This window comes from Xenopus tropicalis, chromosome 7 (genome assembly GCF_000004195.4).
Source record: "Xenopus tropicalis strain Nigerian chromosome 7, UCB_Xtro_10.0, whole genome shotgun sequence".
NCBI lineage: Eukaryota > Metazoa > Chordata > Amphibia > Anura > Pipidae > Xenopus > Xenopus tropicalis.
This window is the reverse complement of record NC_030683.2, coordinates 84,661,188-84,674,253: the sequence shown is the minus strand read 5'-3', so window position 1 is coordinate 84,674,253 and position 13,066 is coordinate 84,661,188. Positions and strand designations below refer to the sequence as shown.

General features: G+C 39.7%; 1 protein-coding gene across 4 annotated transcripts; it reads left to right on the top strand.

Moving 5' to 3' along the window:
- The first annotated feature begins 42 nt into the window (after positions 1-42).
- Positions 43-12,119, top strand: nkapd1 (NKAP domain containing 1). Of its 4 annotated transcripts, none has more exons than XM_002932920.5 (7): positions 43-166; positions 2,952-3,028; positions 4,738-4,865; positions 5,521-5,574; positions 6,903-7,055; positions 8,844-8,897; positions 9,391-12,119. In XM_002932920.5, exons 2-7 carry the CDS (start codon positions 2,960-2,962, stop codon positions 9,890-9,892), a joined length of 960 nt encoding a protein of 319 aa, XP_002932966.2. In that variant the 5' UTR covers positions 43-166; positions 2,952-2,959; the 3' UTR covers positions 9,893-12,119. The 4 variants fall into 4 exon arrangements, with proteins under 4 accessions (XP_002932966.2, XP_017951473.2, XP_017951472.2 ...); XM_004916105.4 differs by having other exon boundaries at positions 83-166; positions 4,738-4,838; XM_018095984.2 differs by lacking the exon at positions 2,952-3,028 and having other exon boundaries at positions 58-166; positions 4,738-4,838.
- The last annotated feature ends 947 nt before the right edge of the window (positions 12,120-13,066 follow it).

Here is a 13,066-nt window from a genome sequence, read left to right as displayed (position 1 = left end):
AAACCTGCTACTTACGTTCCGCCTCCCTAATCATACTAGCCAAATGATGTGAATTTCCGGTAGGAAAGGGAAGCGGTGAGCCCCAGACAGGCTGCTGTAGCGAGGGACGGGCCCGGGCTGCTGCATTTGGCTGAAGAGAATACCCGGGCTGCTCGTAGGGAAGCAGGTAGAAGGGAGGCACAGCTTTCCTTAGCGGAGAAATAAATGATAAAATATATAAGTACCCGGGCCTAATCCAGGGGGTGGGGGTGGCAGCCCCCTAGCCCCTTCTCTTTACTGACTTATAAGTCAGTTTATTTACACCCGGTCTTTTATATGTATACAGTCAGTTACTGGCCATTAGTTTGCACATCTCTGCAAAGTATAAGCAACAGACAGGCCGGGGCGCAGCAACTATCTCATGGGGGTCCCTCAGCGTGCGAGGGTGTATGGGGGGTTCATAAGATCCAGTATGTCAGTGACTTTCCCCAAAGTTACCTAAAATCTGTTCATAATATCGCTGCCTTCCGTTTTCAATACACAAATTTGATTTCAACATATTTTAACTTACAAAAAAGTTTTGGAACTTTCTGTACATTGTATGTCCTTCATCTCTAGTGAGCTTTCCCAGGAAACTCTAAATTGTATAGTTGTATAATATTTTACCCCAAGTCTTGGATTTGTGTTTATAAGATGCATCTTACCTCTTGTATCAGTCAGTATTTGTATGTAGTCTGTATATTTGCAGGGTGGCAGAGTGTATTTGTATGTAGTCTGTATATTTGCAGGGTGGCAGAGTGTATATGTATGTAGTCTGTATATTTGCAGGGTGACAGAGTGTATTTGTATGTAGTCTGTATATTTGCAGGGTGGCAGAGTGTATATGTATGTAGTCTGTATATTTGCAGGGTGGCAGAGTGTATTTGTATGTAGTCTGTATATTTGCAGGGTGGCAGAGTGTATTTGTATGTAGTCTGTATATTTGCAGGGTGGCAGAGTGTATTTGTATGTAGTCTGTATATTTGCAGGGTGGCAGAGTGTATTTGTATGTAGTCTGTATATTTGCAGGGTGGCAGAGTGTATATGTATGTAGTCTGTATATTTGCAGGGTGGCAGAGTGTATTTGTATGTAGTCTGTATATTTGCAGGGTGGCAGAGTGTATTTGTATGTAGTCTGTATATTTGCAGGGTGGCAGAGTGTATATGTATGTAGTTTGTATATTTGCAGGGTGGCAGAGTGTAAATGTATGTAGTCTGTATATCTGCAGGGTGGCAGAGTGTATATGTATGTAGTCTGTATATTTGCAGGGTGGCAGAGTGTATTTGTATGTAGTCTGTATATCTGCAGGGTGGCAGAGTGTATATGTATGTAGTCTGTATATCTGCAGGGTGGCAGAGTGTATATGTATGTAGTCTGTATATTTGCAGGGTGGCAGAGTGTATATGTATGTAGTTTGTATATTTGCAGGGTGGCAGAGTGTAAATGTATGTAGTCTGTATATCTGCAGGGTGGCAGAGTGTATTTGTATGTAGTCTGTATATTTGCAGGGTGGCAGAGTGTATATGTATGTAGTCTGTATATTTGCAGGGTGGCAGAGTGTATTTGTATGTAGTCTGTATATTTGCAGGGTGGCAGAGTGTATTTGTATGTAGTCTGTATATTTGCAGGGTGGCAGAGTGTATATGTATGTAGTTTGTATATTTGCAGGGTGGCAGAGTGTAAATGTATGTAGTCTGTATATCTGCAGGGTGGCAGAGTGTATATGTATGTAGTCTGTATATTTGCAGGGTGGCAGAGTGTATTTGTATGTAGTCTGTATATCTGCAGGGTGGCAGAGTGTATATGTATGTAGTCTGTATATCTGCAGGGTGGCAGAGTGTATATGTATGTAGTCTGTATATTTGCAGGGTGGCAGAGTGTATATGTATGTAGTTTGTATATTTGCAGGGTGGCAGAGTGTAAATGTATGTAGTCTGTATATCTGCAGGGTGGCAGAGTGTATTTGTGGAAACTGCCACTGTCTTTTGCCAAATGTACTCACTGCAAGCACTGCTTGGAGTGCAGTCAGAGTGATGTCTAACAAATCTGTTAGTGACTGAGCTCCCAAGTACCCCTGCCCTTAAAGGATCAGTAACACTAAAGCTGCCCATACACGGGCAGATTCGCTCGCTTGGCGATGTTGCCAAGCGAGCGGATCTTTACCCGATATCCCCACCCTGGGGCCAAACGATCGAATTATAACAGCAGCAATGGGGCAGTCAGTTCGGGGACCGCATCAACGAGCCGATGCAGTCCCCGATCCGACTGAATTTTCTAACCTGGCCGATCGATATCTGGCCAATTTCAGGCCAGATATCGGTCAGCCAGGCCCCTCGTTTCTGCCCCTACACGGGCCGATAAGCTGCCGAGTCAGTCCAAGGGACCGATATCGGCAGCTTCTATCGCCTCGTGTATGGGGGCCTTAAGAAATAAAGGTGTTTTAAAGTAATTAAAATATAATGCAGTGCACTGCACTGGTTAAACTGGTGTGTTTGCTACAGAAACGCTACTATGGTTTATTTAAATAAGCCACGGGGCAGCCATTCAGGCTGGAAAAAAGAAAATGCACAGGTTATGTAGCAGATAACAGATAAGCTTTGTAGAATATAATGGGGGTTTATCTGTTATCTGCTATGTGCATTGAATGGCTGCTCAGCAGCTTTGTTTATATAAACTATAGTAGTCTCTCTGAGGCAAACACACCAATTGTACCAGTGCAGGGCAACAGTGCATTATATTGTAATTACTTTTATGCACTTTCATTTTTTGGTGTTACTGTTCCTTTAAGATCTGCAATATAAATTATGTTGGATTTTCACAGATATTTGGATACGTAAAGGTTTTTTAGATGGTATATCTGCCATTAATGCTGCTATTTATCTGCCTGTTGGGTTGTACATTTTAGAAGTAACAGCTGAATTCTGTTCCACAGAATTTGAGATGTCCCGTGTTCCTCTTGGGAAAGTTCTCCTTCGAAATGTTATACGCCACACAGATGCCCACAACAAGGTGACGTTTCTCAGAATGTGAAAATACGACAATTGTTTAGCTCTTGTTATTGTATGGCAGATAGCATTTTGGGCCATTTGTAGCTATATTCCATGAAAGTAAGAAACAAATATATCATGGTTTGTGACTGAAAGTTTGACAATTTAATGTGCCAGTGATGTGAGTGATATGGGTGTATTTTATTCCCAGTGATTTAATCTGCGCATTTGCCAGTTATGCCTTGAGATAGTAAAGCTGGCTATATACAGTTTGCCATTGGTTGCCGACTCATTCATTCCTACCCAAACTGGCAGCTTATTGCACCATGTACAGGGCTAAAATGATGGCATTGTTATTAAGGCCTGGATGCGATTTTCTCTCTTCATATCTGCACAAGTTCTCCCTGTTATTCAATTGTTGGCCTAGGGACCAACCAAACAATCTAATTGTCTCCACCTGGCCTTGCCAAGACAGGAGGATCTTTCGAAGTATAGTCAGCTTCAGAGGCAGAAAATCACTATACCTGAATAATTCCTTGTAAAATGCCATGTATTTTTTATTAAAGCATATGTAATACTATTTTGGCTATAATATGGTTAAACCAGGCTAGTAGTGATAGGAGAGCATGTGTTACATGCAACTCTTTTTCTTAGGATGGACCTTCGCTTTAGGTGGAAGAGACCTAACCGGGGCTGAGGGTGTAGTTGGACTACTACTCACTGTAGCTGTGTAGTGCAGTTGGTAATAATGGACGCCAGAAAGGTTCTTGCGGTGAACTATTAACAAGTTTATTGTCCAAGATAGAACAATGGTGATGCAGGGTTATCCAATACTCACAACACAAGCAGATGCAGATGGTATACAAAGTACACTCTGAGGAAGAAGAGAGGGCATGCACCGGTTTATCCCACCTTGGTAGAGTCTGGGCAGGGAAACACACCTTTCAGCCAATACCCCTTGGAGGTATTCTAGGTAGATATCTGCTCCTTCAGGTTGATAACCTCTAGTGGATGAGTCCTCCGGGTGCGTAGAGATCAGGGGTTATCCTGCCTGTCACTATCTCTACTCAGTGGCCCTACACTGAGGCAACATTGCCGGGTAGGAGAAATACTCCTGGATCTAATCTCTCCTTGGTGGGACTATTAAGGCTGCCCTTGCTTAGTAGAGCTAACTACGTCACTTTTCTAGAAAGTGCTATGACAAAATCTGCTGTGCTGGCTAATTCCTCGTTCATGGGGCCCTGTCCCCGACTTTCTCCAGAGGGATGGTATCCTCTGGGGTACAAATTGTTTCTGGGGCCTAAGGTCTGCTCCCAGGCTCAAATGGATCTCTGCTTGGAAAGCAGCCTGCAGCCAAAAGAGGTCACACCCTCCTGCCAGACACTATATCAGTCTGCAGGGGGCGTGTACAACCTGACTAAACCTATAGGGAATAGTTTTAGAACTGTAACTTAAGTACAAGGGTTCTTACCGAATAACAGTAAAGGTGTGAAGAGGTAGGATTTACAGCCATAGGGAGCTTAACCCTATGGGTCCCTACACATAACTGATTGAATTTTTTTCTTAGGGGTATCAGATTTGAAGCTAATAGGAACTAAAATTTGTGGCATCCAAGAAAATCTAGGGAATTTTATGAAATGTTATGTAGGCTGTGTGCCCATTTCTGACCTGTGCATCATATGTATTTTAATAGAATTTTGGAATTGCTCTTATCATTATTTATAATCTTAGATTCAAGAAGAGACTGAAATGTGGAAAATAAGAGAGTTGGAGAAACAGACAGAGGAAACTTATGGAGCAAAGAGAAAACGAACATCTCCAGACATTACCAAGTCAGCACTAAAAACTAAAATGCAAAAGTAACTTTTACATATTTGGGGGACTTTTTAAGGGGGGTATAAATATGATTCCTCCTCTGACAAATCCAAAAACAAAGTAATATGAATGAAAATTGATGCAGCACTACATTTCTTTGTTGCCTTTATATGATGTGGCAGCTGGTCTCTTATTGCCCGTGAATGTTAGTGCATATAATCAGAGGCAGCATGCACACTGCACATTATTGTATATGTGTAGGTAAATGTACATAGAAGATATACACACACAGAACACAAGTAATATCATAACCTTTATCATAAAAATGCCATAGATAAGAGATACTGTTGTGGTCCTGGATTGCCTCCCTCACCTCTCTAAACCTCACCATTGTGCCCCCCAGTACTGCCCTGGTTTAAATACCTGTTAAGAAAAAGCCGATCACCTCAGTGGGGTTGGGAGGCACCTTCTCGTGCTGCTTCACTATGCTACCCTGCCTTTTCTCAATGGGTAACCAAAATTAAGCAGTTTAGTGGTGGATAACTGGTTTGGTTTTGTACAGGAAAGGGAGGCCTCTTCAGGGCTAATACCTATTATTTATGGCTTTTGTTCTCATTTAAACATTATTATATTATTATGTATTGTACTTTTTATCCTCCCCTCATTATATTAATGTGAATGTTTTTTTCTTTCACATAGATGGGACCACAGTGGCTTCAAGGAGTTATATCCAGAAGAGTTTGATAATAACAGGTATTTTCCTTTAAAGTGATTTGACTGAGTATCAATTTTTGCTTAATCAGTCCACAAAACATTCTTCCATTATCCTTCTGGTTTTCCAAGGGATCTTTATTGCAAACTGTAAATGGTCAGCAATGTTTTTGGGGAGAGCAGTGACTTTCTCCTTTCTACCCTGCCATACACACCATTGCTGTGAAAGGCCATCAGTTGCTGAGAAGTTATCCTAGATTCCTTTGTAACCTATTAGACACCTTGCAGTTGGAAATATCTTTGCTGGTCGACCACTTCTGGGTAGGAAAACAATGGTCTTTAATTTCCTCCCTTTGTACACAATACGATTTGCGCGAAAACTATAGGTTTAGATTTTCGTAGCCATTCCGAAAGTTGCGATTTTTTCATAGCGTTAAAACTTGCGCGAAAAGTTGCGCTTTTTTCGTAGCGTTAAAACTTAAAAGGCGCGACGTTTTGCGCAAGTTTTAACACTACGAAAAAATCGCAACTTTTTGCGCAAGTTTTAACGCTACGAAAAAATCTCAACTTTCGGAATGGCTACGAAAAACTCGCGTTTTTCCGCAAAAATCGTATTGGTAACTAAAAAGTCGCAATAATTTTCCGAAAAAATCGCAAAATACCGATCATTACGAAAAAAACGCAATCGGACGCATTCGGCCCGTTCGTGAGTAAGTAAATGGGCCCCATAGTCTTGTAACCTTTTCTAGCTTTATGGGCATTAACAACCTTTTTCTGAGGTCCTCAGACACCTCCTTTGTTAGAGCCATGATACACATCCACAAATGTGTTGTTTGTATATCAGGCTTTGCTGGATTTACACCCCTGATTGTCATGCCATTGAATTATCCTAAGGATTCACTTTTGCCACACGCAGAAATACATGACCAAATATGATACATTTTTTTCATTTGTTTAACTAGGTTTTCTTCATCTATTTTTACGACTTGACGTTCATATAAAAATGTAGAAAATGTAAAAGGGTTCACAAACTTTCTGGAACCACTGTATATTTATAGAATTTGGGGACTGTTTTACAAATTAATTCTATTGTGATTTTTATTTTATTCTGTGTGTTTTAAGCAATATATTCAGGTTGCAGAAGTTGAATTTAGCCAGATAATTGAGGATAAATCCAGTATTAGCTTTGGGGAACGTAGGGTAACCCATCTCTCCTGTAATTGGCACATGCACAGAACAGCAGGATCGTCAGCGCACAACAATTGCCAAAAGAAGGGCGGCAAGCTGAAGTTTGGTTTTTAGGGCTCTGGAGATAAGTTCAACCCTGACAACTTTGTGTGACTAACAGTAAGACTTGCCCAATTTTACAGGGGACAGATGCGATCAGATAGTTTTGATGCTGAGGTGAGCCGTGACCAGGTGAAAAGTGGAGCAGACCCTGCAGTGACATTGAGACAGGATGCACTGAGTATTCGTGCCTGGAACAAAAAATATTCTGAGTGTGAGGCCAGTATTCCTGACAGGTGGGTCACTACAAGCTTTTACCTGGGTCACATTCTACACAAATTATCAGTACACAAGACTTTTCTGCAAAGGATTTACATCGGGCAGCAAAGATTTTTGAATGACATTACTGTTTGCATTAAGTGTTTTATGTTATTTGTTACTGAGGGACTGGCTTATACAATTTAAATTCCTTCACTAAATATAAATTACTCTTCTTAGATTGGAAAAATGGGAAGTAACCATCATGCACTATGTCCTAAATCTTGGGGGGTTGGAGCTTCCTTTTATCATATGGTCTGGACTTGTCCCCATTCATATTTTGGAAAGGAGTGATCGACTATATAATTACCAAAATAGCCTTCCATGGCCTCCGTTCCCCATAGGTCTGTTTGCTCGGCCTAGTGGATGATATAGTAACCCTACTTAAGACCAGGTCACTAGCACGGCCCTCCTCTTTTATGCAAAAAAAACTTGCTAATCAAGCGGATGGCGTCCCAAGCCCCTACTGTCCCTGACTGGCTATTAATGGTTAACAATATTCTCCCCTTGATCAAACTAACCTACGAAGCCCGAAGATGTCCTGGGAAATTTGATAAATTTTGGCTTCCCAGTTCTCTACTTTCTCACTCCTCTATGCTTTAAATTAAAATGTATAAATAAGGAGACTTTGCTTGGTTGTGTATTAATAATTTATTTCTGATGTTGCTTACCCTAAGTGGTCTGTGCAGCTGAGCCACCAGCTACAAAAATTCCTGTTGGGGCAAAGTTTATATGCTAGTCTTTCAGGGAGATTCTCCTTGCTTAAACATTTATCATAGGTATATTCAGTATAAATACATTATTTCCTTTCACAAAGTACATCAAGAGTTCCATTATGTTGTTTCCATAATATGAGGCCAGGTTGTACTGTTGAATGCTATATAATTTTATTAATGCAAAAGATTTGCTCTGTTCTTCTATACACACTAAAGCTGTGGCACATATTTTGTGCTTGGCCAAAATGCCCTGCTGACTAGTTCCTCACTACAATGGAATCCCTCATTGTCATTTGTCAGATGTACCAAACTTTGTCAGGCAAATAGACAGAGCAAAGCTGAGCACCCTTGAAAACTACAACTACAAAACTACAAGTTAGTACTCCTAGAATAGTTTTTCTGTAATCTGGAATTGCAGATGGGCAGGTGCAGTTTTGTGGGGCACCAAAACCCTTGATACATGTTTTGTTTTTCTTTTCTTTTTTTTAATCAGGTTTTCATGTAGTTTTGGTGCTATTTTAGGGTAGACTTATAAGGAAAAATTCAAACATCAAAACATATTGGAATTAACATAGCAAAGTGTATGCTGAAGTACTAGTTGCCTGTTTATAATACAGGTTAAGGATCTGTTATCCAGAAAGTATCAAATTACAGGAAAGCCATCTCCAACATTTTAAAATATGATTTCCTTTTATTTTGTAATAATAAAACAGTACCTTTTACTTGATCCTGCCTAAGATATAATTAACCCTAATTGGAGGTAAAACAATTTAGCTGGGTTTAATTAATGTTCTTATCCATAGCCCCAGGTCCCAAGCATTCTGGATAAGAGGTCCTGTATCTATCATACCTGTATCTGAAAATGTTAGTCACGCTAAGAAATAGCAACTTATATTAGGGTGGTTTTCTTTTTTGTTACTTTTATAGCATTTTAGTAGTTACTAAAGTACTAATAAATCATTTTTATAATATACCACCTTCTTCCCATGTGCCCCACAGTCTGTTATGTATAATGCATGCTAACTTGTGTTTCTCCCTGACTCTTAATAGGTGGGGTCACAGTGGGTATAAAGAATTGTACCCTGAGGAATTTGATACAGACAGGTAAGTTCTGGTACAGACCGAAAGTTAGACTTGAATTACTTACATTTCATATGGATTCTACATGTTGAAGGGCAACTAAAAGTCGGCAACAAAGTTAGCCTATTTATATTCCCACAGTCAGCAGCACATAGAAAATAAAGTCTCTTCCTCTTCAACTTAGCTCAATGCATTTTACAATATAGCAGCCCTTAGTACTCTTGCACTGGGGTCATAATTGACTTCTGAAATATATAACATAAAACGATTCTAAATAGACAACAGTTCAGTGTAGAAGAGTAATAATATATATTAAACTGCTCTTAGTCAAGCAATATGACAGCAACTTGTGTATGTATAAATACAAATGATGTCATACATATTTATGAAGGCAGTGCTTTTCCTTGCGTTATACTGGCTGCAAAAAAGCTTCTTTCCTTACTTATTGTGATGAGTTTCTCTTTAAAGCAATTTGAAGTTCATCTCATTTATATTTAATGATTTTATTTCCTAACAGCGGAGAAGAAAAAAATCCAAAAAAGAAGACAAACGGGCAAGAGAAAACAAGACGAAAGGAACAAAGGGAACAGGAATCTCACAAACGGAAAAGGTCCAAAAAGACTCACAAGAAAAAACAAAAAAAGAGATCTCATAAAAAGTTAAAAAAGCGGAAAAAAGAACGGGACAAGTCAACAGAAACATCAAGCGATAGTGAGAGTAGTGACGACAGCTCGGAGAAACAGAAAAAGTCTAAATGCAAGAAGAAGACAAGAAAAAAGGCACAGAGGAAAAAGCACTGCTCATCTGGGCAGGACAGTGACTCTTCCAGTGATGAAATGAGCAGCACAGAAGATGCTGAGTCAGAGGAACATAAGAGCAGACAGACTAAAAGACATCGCAGAAAAGACCGTCACAGATCAAAGCCTAAGGATGCAGACAAGGTGGAGCGGAAAAGTAGACGGACAAACTGGAAAGTGGCTAAAGATGAGGGGTCAGATAGCTCTGATGAGGATGACTGATAATGCTGGGTACCAGCAATAAAATGAGACTGACATTTTGCTAAATAACTTTGTGATTTTTCACAAGGTGCAATATGTTTTTCCTCTTCCATTGGTTCTACTCTGCCCACTGTTCTACTCTTCCCACCATTCTATTCTGCCCACAGTTCTACAAGCACTAGAATTTCCAATGCAACTTTCTGTAGTTAGCCTCAGTGTTCATGATGATAGCATTATTCAGGCATTGCTGCTGCTGAGCACTTGTCTGGTTTACCAGGCGATGTTTAACCAGCTGAAGCAAATTATCTGGACATTAGTGGGTTTCCTTAATCATGGGTTCCCTAACCCATGCATGTATGCATTCAAGCATATATTTAAGCCATTGTATGGAAAAAAAAAGTGTATATAGAGGGAATCCTTAAATTTACCTTAACGTGTATTTTATAGTTCACATTTGTGAAGTATTGTGTGGTGAGAACATTTAGAATTCAGAGGGGAAGCAAACATATTATGGCGAGGAGACCAACAATTTTATGAGATTACAGTGCAATTATTTGGAACTGCTGTTCTTCAGTTTAATTATATGAATTCAAAGAGAGTATCAGAAATGCTTGCTTCCAGAATGTGAAGGCAGATTTTGTATCTCTCTGTAACAATAGTTTTATTAAATACCCAGTGTTTAAATAAGAGTCACCGTCAGGGTGAAATGATAAATGAGGAGGTATAAAAGAAGAGATATTTTTGTTACTGTTTCTTATTGGCTTGTTAACATTGTACACAGTTCTCCTATTATTAACTGTTTAGTTCCTACTTTAACATATTACAAATATATGTGGGAAAAGTTTAATGCCACAACCAATACTATATTCTTACCTGTATGCAGCAGATTCTGCCACTGAACATGGCGAGGCATTATGCCTCAGTATTTGTTATTTTCTCTAGTTTTATGTTTTCTTAAGATTACTTCTGTTCTTAGTCCTGATACTAAGGCCATCACCCATTACATACAGAATTGCAGCAGTATCAAACACCGCTGTGTTATTTTCTAAAAGGCTGTACTCATCCTTCATCAGCTAACAAGATTTAAAATGATGACTTTTTGGTGCTGGGTAATTTCTAGATTTATCTAAAAGCATATTGTAACTAGAGATGCACCGAATCCAGGATTTGGTTCGGTATTCAGCCAAGATTCTGCCTTTTTCAGCAGGATTCGGCCAAATCCATGGTCCTGGCTGATCTGAATCCTAAAAACCACGTGACATTTATACATGTAAAAACAAGTTGAAACATTTCCGCACAGCCAGATTTAACCCTTCTGAAACCTAATTAGCATATGCTACTTAGGATTCAGATTCTGTTTGGTATTCGGCCAAATCCTTTACAATGGGTCCAGTGTTTCGACCAAATCCGGAAAAATGCATTCAGTGCATCCCTATTTATAATATTCACAGATTGATATGAAAATGTTATTTCTTGGGCACACATATTGCTGCAGTTGGGCTGTGAGAACCCTGGCTGTGCTATACTGGGCACCAAGTGGCAGCTTTTCAAATGCTTCTTTACTCCAAGATTCTTCCAGTCATTGTGTGCCTTTATCTTTACTGTTACATGTTCGTCGGTGGGATGGCAGGGGGAAGGCAACTCGGGGAGATTAGTCGCCCGCGAACAAGGAGTTTTGCCACGGGCGACTAATCTCCCCGTGTGCCAGAGCCCTGAATGTGCGTAACATCTGAGTGCCCCAGGGCTTTAGCCTTACAGCAGCAACTCTGCACTCCAGCATTCATCGACAGAGTGGGCAGCAGTATAGGTGCCTTTTTAGTTGGATTATTTTATGTTTCTGTGAAATCAGAATTTACTGCTTCCTGCTGTACGTCATGTTATATCTTGCACAGTGTAGCACTGTAATGACGTAAAAAAGTGAAAGCTTCTTAATCCATAGTTTCATAGGGATGCAACCAACTATGGGGATGCAAGTAACAGGTTGTGGGCTGGACATTTCTGTTTTCTAGAAAGTCTCTGAATGCCCCTTAAAACTTGGCAGCACAGTCAAGTGATTCTAGAAGTGCAGACCAAAAATGACATTTGTTTTGGATTGTTTTGTTGCTATTCCTTTGTTTTATCTGCTGTAACTGTTCCTGCAACTACAAATCCATGTTTCTTCCAGACTTCTGAGCTAACATTCCTTATATCATATGAACGTTAATGATCAGGGAGGTGCCAAGTAATAAATGTTTTTTCAGATAAAATATTGATGCTTTCATGTGTTTTTTTTGTATCCATTCTCCTTCCTGAAAAATTGAAACTAAAGTGACCTGTTGTTCTTATGGGGATTCTAAATATAAAATCATATACTATTTACTAGCAGAGGTGGGTAAATGCATTTGTCATTATCCACCAATTAGCAATTAGTTTCAATCAGTGAGTTAGAATATATTTTATTGGTTATTGTAAGCAACAACGCTGGTGCAATTTAGGCAACTTGACAACATTTGAATCGGGCAAAAAGCTGCTCAAGGTAACATTAATATCTGAATTTCTGTTTTTTTTCTACTGGAAATTCAGCTGTTTCAGTGTAGGGAGAGAAATAGTGCTCTGTACACCAACTATCCTCATTTCACAATAGGAGCCAGCAATGGGTCAAATTGCTAGTTTAATAAACTACTTTTTAAAGGTTTTCTGTAAAAGTGTAAACCACAAAGCTTAAGAAACATATAAAAGTGCCTACCCACTTTTATGGGTGACAGAAAATAACACAACACAACTAGAAAGGGAAGTTTGAGAACAAACTTCATGTTGGGTTGAAAAACATGAAGTCACTGAATGGGCTCTGCCCACTTTCTCTAACCTTGGACCACAGTTATACAGTAAAAACCACTGTGCAAAGTTTGGGGACCCTGGTTTTAATAGTGTCTGAATGGCAGCAACTTAAATTTCCCCACTGAAAGTCAACGACATCTGATTGGCGGTTGGTGGCTCCACCCCCTTTTTCTAACCTGGAACTGCAGTTACCCAGTGACTAACTATGCGAAGTTTAGGGACCCTAGGATTAATAGTTAAAGAACGGCAGCAATTAAAAATTTAAACCAATAAAAGTCAATAGGTGAATTGTGATTGGTGGTTCCGCCCACTTTTTCTAACCTTGAGTCACCCAGTGACAAACAGTGGGCACCCTGGCATAAATAGTGTGAGAATGAC

Excerpts from the sequence above, each read along its gene's own strand:
- nkapd1 (XM_002932920.5), top strand. The coding sequence starts at position 2,960 with ATGTCCCGTGTTCCTCTTGGGAAAGTTCTCCTTCGAAATGTTATACGC. Across the intron at positions 4,866-5,520 it reads CTAAAAACTAAAATGCAAAA|ATGGGACCACAGTGGCTTCA; the intron begins GTAACTTTTACA and ends TCTTTCACATAG. Across the intron at positions 8,898-9,390 it reads GAGGAATTTGATACAGACAG|CGGAGAAGAAAAAAATCCAA; the intron begins GTAAGTTCTGGT and ends ATTTCCTAACAG.